Genomic DNA, 24135 nt, shown 5'->3' with positions numbered 1-24135 from the left:
CCGCCCACAACGAGCAGGTACAATGAAGTATTGGAAAACGACGTGCCTGATATCAAACCGAGTGGAGTGGAATGGAGTGGAGTGGAGCAGTGTTAGAATAGTATAAAGGAAAAGTGCTGTAAGAGACCTATGTCACTAAGCAGACATTCTAGATCACTATTTCCCAACCTTTGGGTGTGGGGACCCACATTTTTAAGATGGCACACTATCGTAAACCACATCACAATTTTACAGCCATATCTATGAATCTATGAATTGGTAAACAATTTATTTAAAACATATGGCATGTTTCCACCGCCTTGGTACCAGGTACTAAAAAAATAACTTTTTCGTACCAGACCACCGGCCACTGACAGGTCAGAGTGCCGTCACAGGAAGAGACGTCCGACACAAGAATCAAGTTGCCGAACTGTAGATCAGTTAAAAATGCTCAACAATCCTAAAAACGTGGGTTAATCTCCAACAATTACCAGTGAAATGTCTAAAATCTCAATATTTAACAGAGGAGTCTGGTGTATTTAGTGGTGCCATGCTGTGCCGAGGTGACCCGGACCATAGTGGAAAAGGGCAAATACACATGAACGTATGGTTGGACAAATTCCACTCATTTGTTTCCGTGCGTCGCAACCCCTGAGAATCACTGCTCTAGATCAGTTATAGTTGTCAGTTTGAGTTTAAAGTGTATTTTAAGTTAAGTGTTATACTGACAAACCATTTCAGTGGCCTGTGGGAAAGACGAGCTATGTGAAGAGGGCTCACTCGGTGACAAACTCAGTCATGTTGCAGGCGCAGTGAACACATGACCAGCACGCACGGCTCCGTTTCACAGACTGAATGCTTGGCTGTGGAGAAAGTTGGGATTCTGCGGATCTTCTCTCTTTCTGGCAGGCACGTTCCGGGCTTGCTGCGAAGAGTCCATTCCATACGTGTCAGGCGGTGTTGTGTTTCTGGGGCATTCCCTCTATCTTTTCCCCTCCGCCTTCTTCCAGCAGCATGGCTCTAATCCATGCTATCTATGCCACCGACTCCTTAACACAGCGTCACTAGCAGAACCCACTCTCAGAGTTCTGGAGCCAAGGAGCCAATAGACCGTTCAGTTACATTGGTGCTCGTTGTCTTTTTTAAACCTGTAGCAGCTCTTGAACACCAATATGCTGTTGCTTCCCTGGTGTGGAATGATTAAAAATCCCCCACAAGTTTAGTCTCTTTCAATCTTTATTGAATTAATCTTGATATGTGAACACTGTAGAATTCAATGAATTTGGATCCTTCCTTCTAACTTGAAGTGCGTGATCTTGTGTTTCCAGAGTTTTATTCTACAGAAACCCATTTACATTGAGAATGAACCCTAAACCCTACAATTATTTGATCTGCTAGGGTTGTTTGACACAGAAGCTGGTCCCAATGGAGACACTGTAGATGGGCGTCGTAAATAAATAGGATGCATTAGGCACTTGTGTTCTGATCACTGGGGCATAAAGGAGCCTCAAAGGTCACAGCAGTCTCTCTGTTTCATAAACAACATGACATTCCGAGAAAATGGCCGTAGCCCAGCTGTCGTCTCTGAGTTTGGAGATGTTCATTAATCCAACGTCAGACTGTATTTGGAAGTTGGACGAAGTTGAATTCATCAGTCGCACCTTGCACCTTCTTATACAACGACGACCTGGCTGCACAGTTGGTACTCTGATCTGCCCCATTGCATTATGAAGTGGGATTGAGGGCAGAGGGCCTGAACGAGGCCTATTGTTTGCTGAGGTGAGGGAGGCATTGGGGCACGAAGGTTTGGGTTACTGGAAGGAGGTTCAACATTATGAATGGAAAGGAAGGGGAGGAGGGCAGGGCAGGGCAAAGCCAACCGCTGGGCATCGGGGTCGACTCAGAGTGGCCCTCTCCAAGGATTAGGTGACTGCCAAACAGAGCTCAACTGGTATCCAGTCCAGGAACTTCTTTGTGAAAGCTAGGCTTGACGGAGTCTCCAGAACCTGTGATGCTGGATACATTGACCCTGTTCCCACACGGTGCCGTCCTGCCGCAGAGAAACGTTTGATGCCACTTCCCCAGTTTTATCCAGACAATTTTAAAAGTTCCAGTCGGCAGCTAGAACTCCACAAAGGGGCTCCTCTTTGCTCACAATGTTTGGCTGTTTGCTGGTAAATAAATACCTTCATGCAATCATGATGTGATGTAGGGAGGGGAATGCTGACAGCAGCAAAAGATGTTGTTCACAGAAGCTTTAAAATAACTACTGTGTGCTCTTATCTCTCCACTGAACACATCCAGTTCAGAAGGGACAAGCACTACCTTTTTTTAAGGCATTCTGGAACTTTATGAGCATGCCGACACCATAGCATCTAATAATCACTAACAATCTAACGATTACCTTGTAGATGATAAAGGATCCAGTGTGTAAAAAGTATTGACATCTACATCATCATGGTGAGTCAGGAAACTATGGTAAAAAGGAAATGTTGTTGATCTGTCATCAAAGTAATCCACCTGTCTACAGCTGAGGGAATGACCTTTCAGTATGTGTATGATGAGCCAATGCTTCTTTGATCTAGATTTAAATACCAAGTTGGAATTTCTGTTGCGTCACATGATGAATCTTCATTAGTCACTTCAAGTTATCCACATCGGACTCATCAAACTTGACCACCCGGGTTTCATTTTCCCAATCCGTCGTCCTGACTCACCGTGAACGGGAAAGCATGAGTGCAAGTGCGAGAAATCGCGTCTATCAGCCCATCTCGGTGTCCCCCGCTCCTCCGTCCTCGACATTTCCCAAAACACGGCCCGTAGATCAGGAAGCTCTCGCCGACCCAGTAGGTCACCTGTAACTGTTGATTTTTTTTGTCCCTCTTTGTGCGTCGCTCTCTTTCACAGGTCGTTTAAGAGTATGTGACCATTTACACAACAAGGCGTGGGAGGTATGAAAGAGGCCCGCACAGAGAGCCTTGGTGCTGCTTAATGGGAACTCGGAGCTTGCCCTCATACCCGCAGCCTTTCACACATCGTGCTCCCTGCCTCTCCAATTACTTCCACTGTCCAACTTCAACAAAGCCCCAACTGACTGCCCTCTCCTTCCCAGACTCTATCAGCGTGGATCCACCTGAGATTTCCCCGCGCTATCTCTCCAGCATCTATAGTAATGAAGTGTCTTGTGAAACCTTGTAAATGAGGCTGCCCCTAATTAAAAAAAAAAAAAAGGGGGTACACAGAGTTTCCAAAGTGACTCATGTTAATTCTGTAACTCTACCTATCGCCAAGCTTGAAAAGGTTTCAGGCTGTGTGTTTCTGGTGTTTTGTCCATAAATGCCCCAGAGCGCGACTGTACTACTTTGGTGAGTTTGTGTGCTTCAGTTGACCCGAGCTTTGAATGTCCTGGGTGAACTCTACCACAGCAAGAGCTGAATGGATTGGCCTGACCACATCGTCTTAACAACTTTATTTAACACTTGGTGAGGTTCAAAGGATTAAATTATGGAAAAACATGCTTCTATTTTTAGAACATTTATGAGCAAATATATTTAAATGCTTCTTGAGATTTAGGTGTCATTATTCCGGAAGGATAAAAGCCACAGTGTTTCCCCACAAATTTCAATTTTATCATCATTTGGCCCATTGCAGCTGTTAATGACAGATCCTGCCAAAAAGACTTGATTACGTATGAGAGCCTCTCTTTGTGCAAAGCATTCCTCTTCCTCTGAATTTAAAACATTTCTTGCGACAGCGTTTCCCTTATCTCTGACTTCCGAGCGACCCTTTTCATAAATTGCTGTGTTTTCACTCTTCTTCTCCTCCTTGGAGTCTTATGCTGTCCCTCCCCTCAGCTTCAACTCTCCCCCCTCCTCACCTACCCTCTTTCCCCAAACACAGATCTCAGATTAAGTTGAACACTAACCCAGGTAAAGTTTGCACCTGCTTGTTTTTGGGCTAAGCTCTTTCCACAGCTCCAGCAGGAGCTTTTTGAGTCCAGAACCTCTTCTCACAGTATTGCTTTATTAAATATCCAACACAAGACTCTGGATTGTTATTGCTCATTTTTGGACCTGGAATTGGACAAGAGGAGCCTTTCTGTACCTGGACGTCAGACTCCTCTAACGACGTTCTTCTCCAGTCATCACGTCAGCAACTGTCGCCTCCTCTGCCTCCTTTTTAATCTCTCCATCACCACTGCTCTGTGGATGGGACACTGCTGTGAGGAGGTTGCCAGATTAGACTAGACAGGTGCTGGATGTCCGTCTTCTGAGGGCAGGTGAGTACATCCTCATTTCCTTCTAAACATCATTTTATCGACTGGGTTTCTTTGTGAATCAGAAATGTCATTATTGGACACATCATTTTGTAATGGTGCAATCGTGAACTCTGCCAATATATATATATATATTTGATTATATTATATAATTCTGAATGACATATATATTTTTTAATCTTTAACATAACTAAAGTTGTTCTACACATGCATACTAAGAGGTATATTCATTTTTAATCTACCCATTGCAACATAAGAGGTTCAAAAATCCAGAGATTTTTTTCATAACATCCAGTATCTGACAAAAAAAATACTTTCCCTATTTCCAACAACTTCAAGTAATTTCATCCCTTTACATTTGTAAATTGCAGTACTTTACAGTTCTTAATTTAAGCCATAAATGTTGCCATTAATGTCAGGTTGACCCTAGTTTTTAAGCTTCAAATGAAATGAAATGATCTCATCATGAGTAAAATGATTGACCTCTCATAAAGCATGCATCTTACTTGATACATTTTCTTCAAGCATGACCTCAGAGATAAACATGTCAAAGCGCCTTCTTCATCTTCTATGTCTCACGGACTTTATCTTAATTGCTTCCGTCAAAAGGCATCGAGTTAATGCCAGTCAGATAAGCGGGTGTGTTTGGAGAGTCAGAGGAGCGATTGTTGTAATCGACCTGTTGAAAGTGTATGATGAGACACTGATGACATTACAGCTGAACTCTCTCAGCAGTGTCCAGTAACAACGGCGGCACACCTGAACGAAATTTACCATCGAGGCAATTGGATTTCACGCTTTATGGACAGTTTGGAGAAGAATCCCACATAAAGAATTCACATATTTCATGAATAAGTAGTTTCCGTGTCAGTGAAGATGTTGCATGTCTGGGGTTGGGTCACAATGGCAGAAGGTCAAGCTCCAAACATCTCTTTTCCCCGGTTGATGATTTCCAGCTTTTCTTGCTTCAGGATTCCAAAGTATTCCAAAATTCCATTTATCCTCATTTCCTCACATCCCAGAAATCGTGTCATTATCTTGTCCATATTCAATAACTGAGCTCATCAAATAAAGACAGTAGATAGTGTTCAGTCTTTGTGCTGCAGTGCAGGAATAATTAAAATAGTCGGGCAAAACCAAACTAACTTAAACTAAGCATTTGCAGCACATTTACTGCTGTTTTTGTAAAATCCATGATTGGATAGTGATAACGGCTTAGGTGACATTTTACATTTAAAGTCCGATTGTTGAACAAGTACAAAATGTACTCAGGAAAAAGGATTTAGTGTAACATTTCATTCTTTTTCAGATTAGTTTAAAGATCCAGTGTAAGACCTAATGGTAGAGACTTCCTGCCAGTTTCCAGTGAGTGATCCGGACTAGAATATACTGAAATGTTATAACCAAGTTATCAGGTGAATCAAACATTTACTTATTTCTACAGTAAAGGGTCATGCAGCGGATTTGTCCATTTGGGCTACTGCAGAAACACGGTTTCACAAGATGGCTGCCTCAAGGGCCTTGGCGACAAAACCAAACAATTTTTGTTCTAACACGATTTATAGACCAATAAAAGCTGCTAAATTTTACACACTGGACCTTTAAAGGCTATATCTGCCAACTTGGCTGTGCATTCTTCTTTGCCAGTGGGAACTTAAACGAGGCACAGAACAGCCCCATAGGGCCAGTGCAAGGACCCCGGCTATTCAAAGCTACTCACTTAAAGCCATTAGTGCCTCAGTGTTTATGCTCCTCTCTTTTAGCCAACAAGGCATGGATGGCTCCCAAACAACAGCGGTAATCAGGTTCTAAGCAACCTTGCGACTTCAGACACAGAGACACTGGACCAGAGCGGGCCAGTTCGGTCAGCTGCGGGGATCCAAGGCACAGAGAGGCCCGTAGTTCAATGTTGCCGGCTCACATGGGACCGTAAGGCAAATGTGATCCTGACGCATTGTTCTGGCACGCATAAAAGAGCCTTTTCAGCTCTCCTCAGGGGAGACCTGGGAGCCTGATCTTAAAGAAGTAACATGACGTTTGTTTCATGGCTCCCCCCTTCCCTCTACTTTTGTATGGGCTTGTTTATAAGATGTTTATGACTCATGTCTTCCCCGAGTTTCCATTATCATTAATGGAACTCCGAGACAGAGGATTTTCTTGTGATCCTTCATCTCCGTTTTTTTTTTTTAGAATGGTCAGGCCAGGCTGTCCAGTCATCCTGTTCCACCTCTTCAGCATCTTTGCACAGACTGGAGGTAGGATGTAAATTTAGCTTGATCTCACTTTATTGGACATGTAACAGTCACAATCATCAGCAAATTCATGTTATAGGGTACATGACAGTCTGTTTAATGTGGATTAATCTCTTTTTAGCACGTACTCAGGATATTCTGTATCCATATGGACCTGGCCATAGGGATTTAGAAACCCCCAAGATGGATGATGGGAGTTCTCCAGAAGTTGTTTTGCTCATTCCCTTTGTTTTCTTCAATATCCCCTACCGTTCCATCTATGTAAGCCCTGATCAACATTCTCCAACTTTTACTTTTGGACAGAAAGCTCATAAAGTCATTTATTATAAATCCTTTGTGTCCACAGGTAAACAACAACGGTGTGATTTCATTCAACGTGCAAGTGAGCCAGTTCACACCAGAGGCATTTCCGCTAAGTGACAGCAGATCGTTCATTGCTCCACTCTGGGCAGATGTGCACAATGGCATCCGTGGAGACGTCTACTACCGCGAAACCATGGAACCAGAAATACTGGAAAGGGCGACACAAGATGTCCGAAAGCACTTTAAAAATCTGCCTGCCTTCACCGCTACCTGGGCCTTTATTGCATCATGGCATCAAGTCACCTTCTACGGAGGAAGCCAGACAACTCCAGTAAAGTCACATAAGTTATCTTTATCATACACTCAACACTCACGTTATTTGGTACACAGGACATCTCACTAAGAGAACATTAGCAGTTTCTGAAAGACCTTAAACCAGTCGGTCTGGCACACAATCATGCCACTTAAATCACTTTTCTTTCTCAATTGATGCTCAGTTTGAACTTCAGCAGGTCTTCTTGACCATGTCTACATGCCTGATTGTATTGTTGCCATGTAATTGGCTGATTAGATAACAAGGTTGATGAATTAATATATCTAATAGTAACCAAGCAGTTGCCAACATGAGTAATTTCTACATAATGGAAATTGAATTTCAAAGTGTTCTTCCCCAGTATTATATTCCTTTCTTTGGTTTGCAATGCTTCATGTTAAAGTCTATATTTCTTTCCGTAAATCTAGTTTATTTTATTCTTTTTAATTACAAGGTGAACACATTCCAAACTGTGCTAATCTCAGATGGCGTGGCATTCTTCAGTATGTTCAACTATGGGGAAATCACATGGAGCACAGGGACAGCCAGTGGTGGAGATCCTTTAACAGGACTGGGTGGGACAACAGCTCAGGTAATCTCACATTGCCCATGAGATGATTTATTGAAATATTATCCTTTTTGTTAGATACATGAATAATGAACATTCACCTCGCGTTCCTCACACTGTTCCCCTTTCCAGTCAGGTTTTAATGGTGGAGACATTGGTCACTTCTTCAACCTGCCAGGGTCGCGGTCAAATGACGTGGTGAACATTGAACTGTCAACCAATGTCAATATTCCTGGGCGCTGGTTATTCCGCGTTGACACGGAACTGATAGATCCTGCCAATGGCTGCAGCTACAATGGTAAGTTCAAACATGAAACAATGATAAAGTGTTGTATGTCTCTGCAGGGTCCCATCAAAAGTCTTCTGTCTTTCTTACATCCCGTCCAGGTCGTTTTTACAGACGAGGGGAAAACTTCTGGTTGTCTGATCAGTGCTTGCAGCGATGCCGCTGCCTTGACGTCGACAACGAGGTTCTTTGCCAAGAAGCTCCATGTGGGCAGTTGGAGACCTGCGAGCAGCAGGAAGGAGCCTTTTACTGCCAGCCGATCCGCACAAGCACCTGTGTGGTGTTCGGTGATCCTCATTACCACACCTTCGATGGCCTCCTCTATCACTTCCAGGGCAGCTGCTCCTACCTGTTAGCTCGGCCTTGTTGGGAGGTGGCAGGACTGCCCTTCTTCAGTGTGGAGGCCAAAAATGAGAACCGTGGCACTGCCTTTGTTTCCTGGCTCAGAGATGTGACGGTAGAAGTCTATGGTCATCGAGTCACGCTACCGAAAGGCAGTTTTGGAACAGTCCAGGTACAAATCTACAGATCAAAAGTTGATTTTTCATGTATCTGTCTGCACTTACTTTTTGCTTTTAAAGTCTTTTGGACGTCTTGGAAGACTGGTTTGACCGTTTGATCAGCAAAAAGTTAATGGATGCAAGCGACAGTATTCCACTGTCCATTTTGCATTTCTGAATTTTTCTTTGTTCCTCGTTCTAGGTGAATGGCCTGGTTAAAACTTTACCAGTCCAACTCCAGCTTGGTGCCATCAGGGTGTATCAATCTGGGGTTGCTGTTGCCTTAGAAACAGACTTTGGACTATTGGTGACCTATGACGGCCAACACTATGCATCCATCTCCCTACCCAGCTCCTACTTCAACAACACATGTGGCCTTTGTGGTAACTATAACGACGACCCTGCTGATGATCCGGTTCTGCCCGACGGCTCTTTAGCAGAAAGCGTGGTGGAGTTGGGGGGCAGCTGGCGAGCCGAGGACACAGACTGGAGATGCAATGATGGCTGCACTGAAAACTGTACTGTGTGTGACCCACTTATAGAAGCCTTTTACTTTCGCTCAGATTACTGTGGGATCATCAACAAAACCGATGGACCTTTTAGGGACTGCAGAGCTGTAGTGGACCCTACCGTTTTTGTGTATAGCTGTGTTTATGACATGTGCAGCAACAGGGACAACATCACCACACTCTGCCAGGCCATCCAGGCCTATGCTCTAGCCTGTCAGGCCCTGGGTGTTACGATACGTTCGTGGAGGTCTCGCACCTTCTGCTGTAAGATTCAACCTACAGAGATATTTCATTATCGTTTTAAATTCATTTATTTGTCGTCTGACATCATTCCTTCTATTCTTTTGTCTCTCAGCTTTGACATGTCCAGTGAACAGCCATTACCAAGTGTGCACGAGTGCCTGTCCAGCCTCTTGCTCGGACCTCACTGCTCCCCTGTATTGTGTCCACCCATGCACTGAGGGCTGCCAGTGTGACCAAGGTTATGTTCTCAGTGGCAGCCGTTGTGTGCAGCGTGAAGACTGTGGCTGTGAGCATAATGGCCTCTATTACCCGCTCAATGAGACTTTCTGGGCAGGTCCCAGTGGTGAAGAAGGAGAATGTACCCTTCGCTGCACCTGTGGGCCTGCCGGGGAAGTATCCTGCTTCAATGCGTCCTGTAAGGAGGGGGAGGTGTGTGTGGCAGAAGTGGGCCTGATGGGTTGCTACCCGCGGAGGGAAGGAGTGTGCTCAGTCACACAGAACTCGGTGACCTCCACCTTTGATGGGACCTTCCTGCAGTTTCCAGATGACAGCTCCTACTACCTGCTGAAGCTCTGTGGTGGGGTGCCAGCTAATGGCTCAATGGTAGAGGTGAAGATGGGGAGGAGGCTGGTCAGCAAAGGCCCCACCTGGAAAAGACCTGTTGTAGTTACAGTAGCTAACCTGGAGGCTCAAATTGGAGGGATGGATTTTGAAACAGTAAAGGTTAGTATTTGCTCTTAAATAATTTTCACAAAATACATTGAAAAGTTAGGCCAAGGAAGATGGATGGAAGAAACATTTAGCCACCAGGTGGCAGTAGCCCCACAAGAACCTAAACTGCAAGTTTCAAGTATTCTTCAGTGGTCATAATGTCATTTTTTCTTCATCCTGACCTTCTACCGATTTCCGTAAGATAATTGTGCTGTTCAGGGAGAATGTGGACATGGGGGCGGCGCACTTATTGGCCCCTCCCACATCCTATTTTCAACGTACATTCCCCTAGTTAATGATGTGAATTTTGAAAATTATTTAGAGGTAAGCAGATGATAATACACTGCACATATGCTGTACCGTCCAACAAGTGCCTAGTTGCAAGTGATTTCTGTCAAATCCTGATTTCAAAAAACTGACATTGTGACAGCCAAATCATATTTTGATTTGCAAGGGGACGACTCCGTCCTCATTGAATGTATCCTCCAGTATATGCTGAATATCTATTGCTATGATTTTGTGCTGCAGGTGAACGGCGAACAAGTGACACTTCCATACGTCCATCCAATGGAGACAATGATGATCTACAGAGCACCAGGCAATGCTACAGTAGTGGAGTCACGTGGTCTGCTTCATGTTCGCTACACACGTCAGGGATTCCTCAACATCTCCCTCTCCACCATTTTCTACAACGTTACTTGTGGTTTGTGTGGCGTCTTCAACAGCAACACCACTGATGACCTCCGCCTCCCTAATGGACGCCTGGCAGAGTCGATTGAACAGTTCACAGAGGGCTGGCGGTCCATCGCCGACGACCTCACTTGTAATGGCGACTGTGATGATCTGTATCGCATGTGCACAGACCTGCGTCTTTACCAGAGTCCCTGGATGTGTGGCAACATCAACGACCCCGGGAATAGTTCATTTCTGGCTTGTCATGCAGTGGTCAACCCCTCGCCGTTCTTCCGGAACTGCTTGTATAACATGTGTGTCAGGGAAGGGAACCGTTCCGCTATGTGCTCTTCACTTCAGGCTTATGCTAATGCCTGTCAGGACGCTCACATAGGCCTCACAACCTGGAGGAGTGCCACCAATTGCCGTAAGTAGATATATAGGAGTAATTTTAAGGAGATTGTTTGGCATGTGATGTTATCTCTAATGTCTAGAGTAATGGTCAAAAGCTCTGCAGAAACAAAAATATGCCTCCTATCAAATCCAAATGTTCCTACCTTGCCTGTAGCCACCTCCTGATGTACAAATGTGAACGCAAAGATATTCACAGCAGATACAAGTACATGAAGTTGTATAGCAGGATAAGCTAAACTATAAAACTGGCCTGCTGTGCATATACTGTACTTGGATAATCACATTCTGAGTAATGCTACAGATGTGTCCAAACTAATGTTTTTAATGGTTTTAATGGACTTTTTCCACAGTATGTTGTGCCTTCACTTTTGCTTTTTCCCCCTCATCTTTTTTCTACTGTCTCAGCTCTTCCCTGTCCAGCGAACAGCCATTTTGATGAATGCACCAACTCTTGCCCTCTGACCTGTGCCATCCTGGATGAACCTGAAGAGCCATGTCCTCTGCCCTGCCAGGAGGGGTGTCAGTGTGAGGACGGCTTCGCCCTGCGGGACGGCCTGTGTGTGGCACGCAGCGACTGCGGCTGCCTGAGCCACGGACGCCAACTGGCCACGAATCAGACTTTCTGGACAGACTGGGAATGTCAGGAGCGCTGCTACTGCAACGGCTCTGACAACAGTGTGTACTGTCAACAGGCACCGTGTCACGCTGAGGAATACTGCCAGGAAAGTGACGGCCTTTATTTCTGCCAGCCGCGCACTGAGGCCCTGTGCGTGGCAGCTGGTTACGGACACTTCCTGCCGTTTGGTGGCTCATCATTTGAGCTGCAGAGCTCTTGTACTCTTAGGATGTCCACCACTAACTGTGCGAGAGACAACGTGGACCAGGCAGCTATTTCTGGAGCCTTTCCTCAATTTAAATTGGCGGCCCGCAATGAGGAGAGGGACACAGGCCAGGCGATTTGGGTGAAGGGGTTTGTTCTGGAGGTCTACGAGTATGAGATTGAAGTTTCTAGAACTTACAAAAACACTGTTACGGTAAGTGTGTGGAGAGGAATAACAGCAAAGGTTTTATTAGCCAGAAGTATTTTTTATGAAAGGATACCTACAATGGGTTATGAAAATACAAGTCAAATTAATTCATCCTGTGACAAGACGAAGAGTTATTATTCTGCATGACCTGTGAAGGTTATTCTGTGTAATGTGAAGACATTTTTCTAATCAAGCCGATAGAATAACTAGGCAGAGGGTGAATTCCTCTTTGATTGGCTTAAGGTGGATCTAATTTCAATGGGCATCTTTTATCAGGCTTGGATTTGGCTGAGCGGGATTTGGCCTGGGTTCACAAACCGCGTTAAGATCAGAGCAGGAACAGAAATTACACACATAACACAGCGAAACCCACACAAATACAGATACTTCCTCAGTCTCTGTGTTTCTGGTTCTTGCTCTTGCTCTGCAATTAGAGAATTTCAAAAATTCAAGAAACTGTATAGTTTGTGGATCAGTTGAATTACAATTAAACACGGATTCACTGATTTAAAAACTGCTTTAGTAGGAATAAATAGTTAAAGCCCACTGACATACATCATAAAAAATCGAAAGAAAAGTGAGAAAGGAGCCAGAGGTTGTGACGTTTGTGGGGCTGTTAAGAAGCAACCAAAACCTGGCATCTGCAGATATTATGTTATATTATGTGATATTAAGTTGCTAAAATTTCACTAAATAAATGAACATATAACAACAAAGACGTCAAAACAAATAAAACAGACAGTGGATTACCAGTGCCACATTTCCCTCACCACAGCTTTGCTGTTTGGTAAATTTGTGGAGAAAATAAGAAAAAACTCACTGTATCTGTGTATATCCTGTCTTTCATAACTGATTTAGGATCTTGTTCTGGATGTAGTTTATTTCAGAGTCGACAAAGACCAGTTTGATCTACTTCTTTGACCCTAGTATCAAAAGACGTGCTGAAAGCTGCACTTGAAAAAACCCTGTGCCAACGGCTCCTTAATCTTGTTCACACTTGTTTTACTTCATCTCTTTCCACTCAGGTGAATAAGGAGCGCTTGTACCTTCCTCTGAAGCTCGGCCTCGCGAAGGTCAACATCTTCACTTTGGGCATGCAGCTCATTCTGGAGACAGACTTTGGCCTGAAGGTGGCCTTTGACTGGAACACTCTGCTCCTGTTAACTTTGCCACGCAGCCTCTACAACGCCTCGTGCGGCCTCTGCCAGGGTCTGCCCGCGTCCTCACCCACTGTCAGTGCCACTGAGTGGGGCATGGTGTGGGCAGAGAGGGACACTTTCTGCCAGGTGGGCTGTGGAGACTCCTGCCCCCGCTGTGGCCTGGGAGACAAAGTGCAAAATGAAGGCCCTCTCATGGTGGCTGACGCAAACATGAACATGGGCACTGACAACGGGGCAAACGGGGACGTGACCACAGGCATACGCTTCCACGTTGGAGATGGGCTGTACGTGTATGTGGAGCCTGACGCAGTGAGGCTGTGTGGGCTGATTGCTGATCGAGGTGGTGTGTTTGCACGCTGCCACAGCAAGGTGGCACCAGCGTTCTTCTATCACAGCTGCCTGCAGGACACCTGTGTGGACCAGGGAGCTCAGGGCACTATCTGTAACTGGCTGCAGATCTACGCCAGCACCTGTCAGACCCTTGGAGTCCCTCTTACTGGATGGAGGAGTGAAACACCCTGTGGTGAGTCTGAGCTCAACCTGATTTTCTCCATAAAATCCCTCATTACATTACATTACAGGACAAGAAAATATAACCATATTTAGTTCAAGTTGCATCCGCGCTGTAGATTGCTTTAGTTAAATGTTTTTAATATTTGTATATTCACATCAAGATGAATATTTGAAACACTGAATTAAATATTGTGCACTATAATTTATCCAAAACATTGTTTATTCAGATTTATTCAGTCTATTTCTTTATCCACGGGAACACGAAACACTGTTTCTGGTCCGACACATTTACATTTTAATATATTTACGAGTGTAATAAACATTTACAGACACATTTGATACAATTTTAAGTTGAAATTCCCCCCCGACAACCACTAAATTCTCATTTTAACAATTCTTGTAGTTCATCATTAATAAAAAAAAGATAGATAGATAGATAGATAGATAGATAGATAACGTAATGTGTGGTCCATGCAATCATGAACTGAATGTCTTTGCCATCCTGCCTGCTCCCAGTCCAGAGCTGTCCACCAAACAGCCATTACTCCAGCTGCATGCCGGTTTGCCCACCGCAGTGCGCCCCCGCCCGTGGCCAGAGGGACTGCAGCCAGGACTGTGTGGAGGGCTGCCAGTGCGACCAGGGCTATGTGCTCAACGGCAAGAGCTGCATCCTGTCCCAAAACTGTGGCTGCTACACCGACGGCAAGTACTATGAGGTCAGTCAGTCTCTCATCCAGCACCATGGGGAATGAACTCAAGCCAAAGGTGTCTAATTAAAGGTCTTCATTGACTCTTACAACATTGTCACAGTGCAGTATTACCCAGACATATTTTACATGCACATGTCATGACTGGGCTTTATAAAACCTTAACCACATCCTCATATGTTACCATTTAGTAATACTGAAGTACAGAAAGGGAATGAAGGAATACAATGATTCAAGTCATGATTCAAGTACAATTAACTTGATAAAATGTCTTTGATTAGTCAGACATAATTTAATTTAAGTGTTTCCTAAAGTTTTAATATGGAGGCCCACCTTTTAAAGATGATAATCCAATTCCCAATTATTGATGTAAATTGTGACAACAGCAAATAATAGTGCATAAAATAACGTTTATGATTATTTTTACTACACCGAATGTTATTTTACATGTGTGTTACTGGGTTGTGTTATTTGGTAAATCTTAAGTATAAAAAAGTCTCCCCTGAACCATCTGTGGCTCCCAACCCAGTCTCAGAAAATTACAATTTTAGACTGCAGACTCATAAAGTCGTTGTCGGTCAGAAAATGCTCTTTATTTCAGTCCAAACAGCTTTTCTGGAACAGCGACTGCACCAAGCGCTGCCAGTGCATCGGACGGAACCTGATCCAGTGCGACCCGAGGCGCTGTAAGGCCGAGGAGGAGTGCACCCTGCGCTACGGCGTGCGGGGCTGCTTTGCGCGGCGCCTACAGCACTGCGTGGCGGCGGGCGGCGGGGTCTTCAGGACCTTCGACGGGGCATCGCTGCGACTCCCGGCCTCCTGCTCCTTTGTGCTGTCCACCAACTGCCACAAGTTGCCCGACCTCTCCTTCCAGCTCATCGCCAACTTCGACAAATGGAGCACACCCAACCTGACCACCATCTCCCACGTCTACCTTTACATCAATGAGGAGAATATTCTCATCTCTGGCAGCACCGTGAAGGTGAGAGAAATACCGGAGTTTAATCTTCACATCAGCCAAATAGTGACATTGGTACGATTCATTTAATGATGTTGTCTGTGAAGTTTCTCAGTCATCCAGGTCATTGTCATCTGAGTTAGTTGTAGGCAACAACAGAACTCGCACAATGACTCAAGACAGTCATTTGGTGGTCGTACACTGTCAGACAGACACTCCTCACCTAACCTCTGTTGTGTCTTCTCTATCTTGTTCCGAGTAGAGACAGTTTGTGCCTTCCTGCAGCTCTTATCTCTTTGGCATTCCAGCTCAACCGATTCCACAGTTAGTGAAAACGGAGTTCTGCTCCAAGACACAAACCCGTTGTGGATTTGGGTGACGTTTTCCCCCTGTCCTTACTCTGTGTGCTGTCACCCTGCATGACCGAGGGAATAGTACAGATCATAAAAGAGACTGTAAATGTCATGGCCAAAGCCAAACCTATCATTACAAACTATTAAAGCAAAGAAAACATGCATTTGGATGAAGTCATTCCTTCACTCATCTCCCTTCAAAACAACTATTATCTCAATTAACATAGCATACTTTCCGCCAAGTGCACACCTCAAACATCTCTTTAGGAAACAGATTAAAGTTGAGTCTCTGGATTCCTCAGAAGCGTGCAGTCAGTTTACCCTTGAAATAATCGCCTTTTGATCTCTTCCAGCTCTGGCCTCGGGCCACATCATCATATTGAAAGTGCAGTCTCAGCTTTAGTTAATGACCTTGCTGATTACCTCTAACTATGGCCCCCAACTGAGCCTTAATTCCACTTGACGTGAACGAGTCATTAACCACCACATTTATTTTCAATTGCCTTACAAGAACTACAGTCAGCTACAGTGGGAGAAATGCAGTGATGTGACTCAGGTCATATTGACTTGAACACAGATAAATCGCAGAACCATTTAATCTAGTCAGAGGCTTTTGCTTTGGGCTGTGAGTCCAGGTTTATTGTGCTACTAATCTCTCTACCGTCTCTTTTTTTGTGAATATGGACTCTGTATGCAGATGACGCCCTAATCGACCTCTGTGTTTCCAGGTCAATGGTACACCGGTGTCGGTTCCGTTTCTCACGGGGCTGATGACCCGTCTGTCCACGTCTGAGGGTTTCATAGTCATCGACACGCCGCAGGACATCCAGGTCCGATACAATCGCTTTAACACCCTCAGCATCACGATGGGTCAGCGGCTTCAGAACAAGGTGTGCGGCCTCTGTGGCAATTTCAACGGAGACCCCAGTGACGACTACATCACGTCGCGAGGAAAACCGGCGGTCAGTGCCCTGGAGCTGGCCCAGAGCTGGAAGACCAACGGTATGCAGAACAGGTGGGTGTGGCTGAGCACAGATGCTGTGTGCATATCCAATCCACATAATGATTAACCAAAAGGTCTTGCCACAGGGAGGGTTTATTGGCAGAAATTGAAAACGAAACCCATTTTAAATATGGACAAACCATCCAGAGCAATAACTTGGAGAAGCCACCTTAGTTCCCTGACTCAGTGTTACAGTCTGCTGGCTCACCATTAGATGTCACTAATTCTCACACATTGGACATTTAAAGCTTAATGCATAGATTCTAAGCACCCAATAAGCTGACTTTAAGTATCTGTCAGTGGTGCAATATTAGCATCTATTTGTGTGACTAAGAGTTGGAGCATCTGGCAACTGCAGAGCCAGATATTTACCTTAGGAGACTGTGGAGACTAAAACAGAGCAAAATTAGAATTAAAAACATATTGAAGACCTAAAATCAATATAGTATTAGTATTGCTACATTGAGCTTAGTTTGACAATCTGGCACATTACCACCAATTATCAACTGGGATCATCCAACACTGGAATCAGCTGGAAAAGATCAACACACAATGTCAGGGTTGAATACAATACAAATATGATAACATCTGTCTTTTCCCTGCAGTTGTGATGAGACCCAGTACGTGGCTCTGGCACAGTCTTGTGAAAACACAGCCGTGGTGGCGCTGCAGGGTGAAGGTGCCTGTCAGAAGCTCACCCAGCTGAAGGGCTTCTTCCAGCCGTGCCACGGCCTGCTGGACCCCCGGCCCTTCTACCAGTCCTGCTACCTGGACGGCTGCTACAATCACCGCAAAGCTCAGGTCTGTGGGTCGCTGGCGGCCTACGCCGAGGCCTGCCGCTCCCTGGGAACCCTCACCACCAAGTGGATCACCCAGGAGAACTGCTGTAAGAGCACCGCGAGACACCTGCCCTGTGGCCCTTTTTCTAAAATCTATCCAAGTTGTTATTATCTTACCACATAAATCAGAGTGAACCGCAATTCAAAATGATAGCTCAGTTTTTTATGTGCGGTTGTATGAGGTATTGACACTTAATTAACTTTAACCATTATTATTATGTTATATATATATTATCCAATTAACATTGGACCAGAACACTGAACATGGCTGCCAGCAGGTACAGAAGGAATTAAACACCTCAATTAATAATGCCTACACCTGCGTAATCTATGATAACAGGGACACCTTGTTTGTTAAGTTTGTGTCATTCAAGTAAATACAAACTGGTGCTCATTTAGATTTATCCAAATGCTGACGTTTACCTTTCCGTGATACTCGCTGAAAAAAATAAATCAATTAAAAAATAAATACTAACATTGTGTGTGGACCCTGTCTTTAGCAGAATGGATCTATGACCCCTGTGCAGGAGAGATCTGCACAAACTTCACCTGTGAGCTGGAGAACGGAGGCGACCTGTGTGGCTGTCCAGAATTACCCACCAGCACCGGAGGTGAGCGCTTGATTTTAGACCAATAATGTTTATGTGTAAGGGTGGGAACTACCTATGAAACATTGACTATAATAATGATAATATTACGACCAGACAATGATTTTATAATGATTCATGTCTTGCAAGACAATCAATTTTGTCTAATTCATTCACACTTTAGTACATTTTTGAGGCTAATATCATCGATGTTTTTATATTTGATGAAGAAATAAAGAAGTAAGTAAACTGATGTTCTAGTCACACACATTAGTGATGTCATTGCTTTAAAACGATATCATCGTCGTTATTTTACAGTCATTTTAGAACACACGAATGCCAGAAGTTGAAGAGAAATCATTCAATTTCCACAGGTGATGATGACATCATACAGGCGGAGGTCACGTGTAAACACGCGCAGATGGAGGTCTCCATCTCCAAGTGTAAGCTCTTCCAGCTGGGATTCGAGCGTGAGGACGTCAGGATCAACGACGAGCACTGCACGGGCGTCGAGGGAGAGGATTTCATCTCCTTCCACATCAACAACACGAAGGGTCACTGCGGCTCCATCGTACAGGTCAGTGGGATCGGGCATTGCCCAACTGCATTGTGGGTTCACTGCTTCACTTTCTTCACGATCTTGGAGAAGACGATTCTTTCTACAGCAATCTACACTTTCTAGAGTTTGGGGAAGGGAAATAGTCATGTTGATAGCGGTAAATGCTTTGTGATGAGGAAATAACATTAAAATATAAGGTTATTATATTATTTCCCAAGTATCATAGTATCAATCTACATAATAACTATAATAACTAATAATAACTAACAAAGCGGCCCTATAAAGACATCCTGTAATAACCAGTGTTATTTGGCTGAGGGGCCCCTTTCAGATATAAAGACTGAATAACACAAACCGTTGTATATGATTGAGGGGCTTCAGGGCCCCAGTAAAATATGAGTTGAACCTTCAATCGTGTAGTTTTACTAATTTTGTGGGTGATCTCATGTTGTTTTATTGTATGTTTTTATGTCTATTTTATGCACGTACTATGTACATACAGATTTTAGACTGTACAGTGCTTTGGTGCGACGCTGTTGTTTTAAATGTGCTTTATAAATACATTTGGATTGGATTGGACTGGACACGAAGTGAAATATTATCCTCATTTATGTCTCACAAACATTGTCTTCTCTTATCTCCACGCTAGTACTTGGATACTACAGAAATATGAAGGTATTACAGTCATTTTCTGGTATGTTCCAGTTTTAGAGAAACTTCTGAGTTCCTAGTCGGAGGTTTCAAATGGAACACCACCCTCAATTTGGATTTCCAACAAGGGACTTTGGAGCGACTTCACAAGACCTGACACTTTAGAACCTAGTTTTGTTAAATACATCTTGCAATGCTGTTTTTATGTGGTAAAAATACTTTATAAAGCATTGTTTTCGAGATGTTTGCATTCCTATCTTTGAAGGCAGTCCACTCGGACGTGACCTACTTACAAAATGATGATCATGTTATTACAGTACAGTAACATTCTGAATTTCCCCTTCTCCCTCTGACAGTCGAATGGCACACACATTATGTACAAAAACACCGTGTGGATCGAGAGTGTGAACAACACGGGGAACCTCATCACCAGAGACAAGACCATCAACGTGGAGTTCTCCTGCGCCTACGAGCTGGACCTGAAGATTTCCCTGGAAACCGTCCTCAAGCCCATGCTCAGGTCCGACCAGACCGAGGACGTGTCCTGCAGCTCCCGCAGATCAACGTTTTGCCTCAAACTAAACGTCTCTGTCTCTTTTCAGTGTGATTAACCTCACCCTGCCGACCCAGGAGGGGAACTTCATCACGAAGATGGCTCTGTACAAGAACTCGTCGTACCGGCAGCCGTACCGAGAGGGCGAGGTGGTGCTGAGCACACGGGACATCCTCTACGTCGGCGTCTTTGTCGAGGGAGCGGACGAGAATCAGCTCATCCTCATAGTGAACATGTGCTGGGCCACACCGTCCCGCTACAGCAGCGACCGACTCCGCTACATCATCATAGAGAGAGGGTGAGCTGCAGATTACAAAACACAGTGTTTCCCACATGTTTTATTAATAACAGTGTGGTTAATGTTCCTCACCGTCTCGAATAAACACGGCGCCTTCGCGTAATGTCTGTCCCTCGCCAGGTGTCCAAACATTAAGGACAACACCATCGGCATGGCAGAGAACGGCGTGTCCCTCACCTGCCGCTTCCACGTCACCGTCTTCAAGTTCATCGGCGATTACGACGAAGTCCACCTCCACTGCGACGTCTCTCTGTGCGACTCTGAAACCAACGCCTGCAAAGTGGTGAGAAATCTGAGGACGTAAAATAACACACACACTGAAAAAGTCATAATGAAATGTGCTGTTTGAAATGTCAAGTCTGTTTGTGCTGTTGACGCAGAACTGTCCACACAAGAGAAGAATGTACTCGGAGGAAGTCGACCATAAAGAGCAGATCCTGTCTGTGGGGCCCATCAGAAGGAGAGGTCAGTTTGTGCTTGAGTCGTCTACTCCTGCATTGTTTTATCTTATATTAGGAAGTAAAAAAAAAATGTTCTCTCAGAATCAAACTGGTGTGAGGAGGATAATGGAGGCTGTGAGCAGATCTGCAGCAGTAAAGGAAGTGGACCCATCTGCAGCTGCGTGACTGGGATGCTGCAGCGAGACGGGAAAAGCTGCCGGAGTAAGAACAACAAACACACACATGTGCACTTACACACTCCTACACACACACACAATTACACCTTAATTTACTGTTAAACTATCAAATAAAATAAAGGAATTATTGAAAATGTTTTAACACATACGAACATTTGTGCTGCTGTTGTACTAAAGACACTGTAAAGTCTGAAAATGTAACAAATAAAAAGTTACAAACTATATAAAATATTCCCACACTAGTAAAAATAATGATTCAGAACAAGTACAAACACAAAATAATGAATAAATACCAACATAACATGTTATTTATAATCAAAGTATGCAGTTAATAAAAATTCTGCATGTAATTACAAGCTGTGAAATTTAAAACATCTCTGAATTTCAAAGAAAACCTGAATCCATGTTTCCTGTGTGTTTGTTTTTTTTGATTCTCAGCCGTGAGCTCGAGCTGTGACGTCACACCTGCGGTTCCTCTGCTGGTCTTCAGCGCCGTCGTCTCCGCTCTCTGGGCTCGCACTCACGCTCCTCTCCTCTCCTAACGCGCAGTGAGCCGGTGAAATGAAACACACACACACTCTTCTAAGACTTGAAGACGCTCGCAGCGTTTGAGTAGCCAGTAGACGAGCCGCGAGTCGGTCACAGAATCTAGACAGAATTCTCTGTGCGTTCACAAAACTTCCGAGGAAAGGTTGAGTCAGTTTTTTTAGACACGTGGACGGTCGGTCAGTTTTTATTCCACTTCATCTCTGATTCCTCCATTATTTACATTTATGAGGACATGTTACCATATATCATCACTCACTTTACACCATTATGTGTAGATTATTAAGATTTTATATCACAATAACGTTGCTATCATACCAGTTTTTTACACTTCGCCAGTTGATGCCAAAGAAATTTCGTCATAATCCCACATGAAGAGGTTTTAATTTGTATTTAATGGAAAGAAAAAAGTTATAAGTTCCTTACAGGCTTGTTTAAAACATGTTGAATACTGTAAATTCATCTAGGATGCACTGATTGTCATGTTTTTGGCCAATAATCATAATTTAAGGGATAAACTGGGTTGTCTGATTTATTGCATTTTGCCACTTCCATGGACCTGAACACTGAAAAACTGATCAAAACGCTCAACTTATAAAATCTACACCTGCTCAATATCTGTAATATCTTTAAAAAAAAACAAAAAAACATGTTTTGCTGCTTTATTTTGTCATTTGAGAAATTGAACTTTGTAAACTACTCACTCCCATGCACCAAACCCCATTGAAAAAAATCAGAATTTTTTGCTCACAGGGACAAAGGAGGTGCTGGTCCACTGCTGCCTCATGTGGTCAGTTTATGTCACTGAGGTAAATCTGAATAAAGGATTTAAAACCACAGAGTCACAAAATGATTCTTTTTTAAATTACTAATGGAGGCAGAAGTGGAAGAACCACTCCTGTGTGCTGTGGTGTAAAATCGCTGATTTTCTCAATGGACTTTGGTGTGAGGAGTGAGGTTTTTTACAAGCTTTAGTTTGCAGCCAGAAAAGGTTGTCGAAAGGTATGAATAGTGACAATAATGTACTCTTAAGGTATTGTCGACTATGCATAGATTCTATTAGGTGATTTTTTTTTGTTATCAGAAATCCAAAATCAATAGAAATCTGATATAAATTGCATTTCTGACCATTTTGCCTTCCTCTTTCACATTCAGATGAAGTCATAATTCACAATGTAAGCAGTGACCAGCAGCAGAGTACAATGTAAACAGGCGGACTGCATTTATAAGAGGCGTTTATGGATGAAGTATTTATGTGTGAGGCGAGCGCTGTGTGACGTGAACACTCGTAACTCAGATTTCTAGTGTCGTAGGTTTAGAGCCCAGGAAGTGTTGTGCCATCAGAATGTTTCCTTTCTGTCTAAGAGGTTGTTTTTTTTTTTGTTTTTTTTTAACGCTGCTCTTTATGCATGACAATACTTTAAGTTCCAGCCGGGTCTCCTGGGAAATTGTACTACAACAGTGACACAAATGTAGTTATTTGTGAGTATTTGAGGCAAAATTCACACCAACCTCTGAGAGTTTGTTGTGTAAGGAAAAACCTAAACCTAACCACAGGTGAACAAGAGACAACGTTTCATTTTCCAAACATATTCATGGTTTTCATGGTTGATCACATTGACATTTGTCAAATAAAACTTACTGATGTTTCTTCCAGGCTTTACACACAAATTATACACATTAAATTAAATTAAACATTCATCATGTCATTATCATATCGAGGACAGTATAGAAGAGAGTGTAACTTATTGCCATATTCTATTCCAGTGTTTCCAATCTTTGAATATGCCGACTCGATTCTTAAAGATGGCAAACAATCGCGACCTAAATCACAATATAAATGTGGGCGTAATTCACTTTATTCACATTTAAATACTGCATTTTAAGCATGTTTTTGGGTCTCCTGTCTCCTGTGAGCCATCTGTGGGTCCCGACCCAGTCTTTTGGAACCTCTGTTATATTCTTCTAGATCACGTGTTTCTTTGGTTTGCAGAATGATTCCATTTGGGGTCATAAGTGTCATTTTATCTCCAAATATCTGCTGAAATTCTCCATATTTAGTTTGTAGTTCGTTGGGCCTTCAATTTGCTGCCTTCTGTGTACAAATGTACAGTCGTCGTCAGTTATGTCTGTTTATGACTGTTTTTAATAATCAGTATCTTTGTTTTGTTTGTGTGCCTGTGTGTGTGTGTGTGCGTGCATGCGTGCGTGTGTGTATAAGTGTTCAAGAATATGACCAAAAAAAAAAGCATCACATGACTGTTAATAAAACACAAAGTTCTCCAGGCGAGTGTGAGTCAAGTTTACTCGACAGGGTAACACCGGCATCTACGCCCCCTGAAGGCCGGACCCTGAATGCACCACACCCACTCTCACTTTTATCACGTCGAATCACATCAAAGCGTGACAGGAAGTAAACACGGGGCCGGAGGTACTGGTGACTTCCAAGTTAATGAAAAAGGTTTAATTAAATTCTTTCCACGGTATAACACAGAGGTGGGTGGCGCCCACAGCACGGCCTCCTGCCATGACCTGTCAATCACAGTTGATAATAACGTGTAATAGTGTTTTTGTTGTTTACTTGCCAGGTTTTTTATTCTGCCCTTTACTTAGTTAACATGTTTTCTTAAAGCCGGGGGAACATCAATCACAAGACACCGATTTGATGGCTTTGTCTTTTAATTACAAGACGAAAGTTTACTTTTCCAATCGTAATT

At 43.7% G+C, this 24135-nt stretch overlaps 1 protein-coding gene across 4 annotated transcripts; it reads left to right on the top strand.

The window, feature by feature from the left end:
• The first annotated feature begins 2301 nt into the window (after positions 1–2301).
• tecta (tectorin alpha) lies at positions 2302–23485 on the top strand. Of its 4 annotated transcripts, XM_058628289.1 has the most exons (24): positions 2302–4258; positions 6446–6510; positions 6629–6768; positions 6854–7141; positions 7578–7715; positions 7824–7989; positions 8079–8491; positions 8680–9250; positions 9342–9952; positions 10469–11039; positions 11432–12060; positions 13080–13737; positions 14244–14443; positions 15036–15416; positions 16474–16760; positions 17354–17634; positions 18088–18198; positions 18549–18751; positions 19741–19904; positions 19987–20235; positions 20356–20518; positions 20616–20700; positions 20778–20897; positions 21311–23485. In XM_058628289.1, the coding sequence occupies exons 2-24, from the start codon at positions 6447–6449 to the stop codon at positions 21412–21414; spliced, it is 6597 nt and encodes a 2198-aa protein (XP_058484272.1). In that variant the 5' UTR covers positions 2302–4258; position 6446; the 3' UTR covers positions 21415–23485. The 4 variants fall into 4 exon arrangements, 3 of the variants coding, with proteins under 3 accessions (XP_058484272.1, XP_058484271.1, XP_058484274.1); XM_058628288.1 differs by lacking the exon at positions 2302–4258 and having other exon boundaries at positions 5604–6510; XR_009240167.1 differs by lacking the exons at positions 2302–4258; positions 19741–19904; positions 19987–20235; ... (2 more) ...; positions 20778–20897; positions 21311–23485 and having other exon boundaries at positions 5604–6510; positions 18091–18198; positions 18549–18569.
• Positions 23486–24135: the final 650 nt, after the last annotated feature.

The sequence above is a fragment of the Solea solea genome, chromosome 4 (genome assembly GCF_958295425.1).
Source record: "Solea solea chromosome 4, fSolSol10.1, whole genome shotgun sequence".
In the NCBI taxonomy this organism is placed as follows: domain Eukaryota; kingdom Metazoa; phylum Chordata; class Actinopteri; order Pleuronectiformes; family Soleidae; genus Solea; species Solea solea.
Note: the sequence above shows the minus strand (reverse complement) of the source record. Positions and strands in the feature narration are given on the sequence as shown.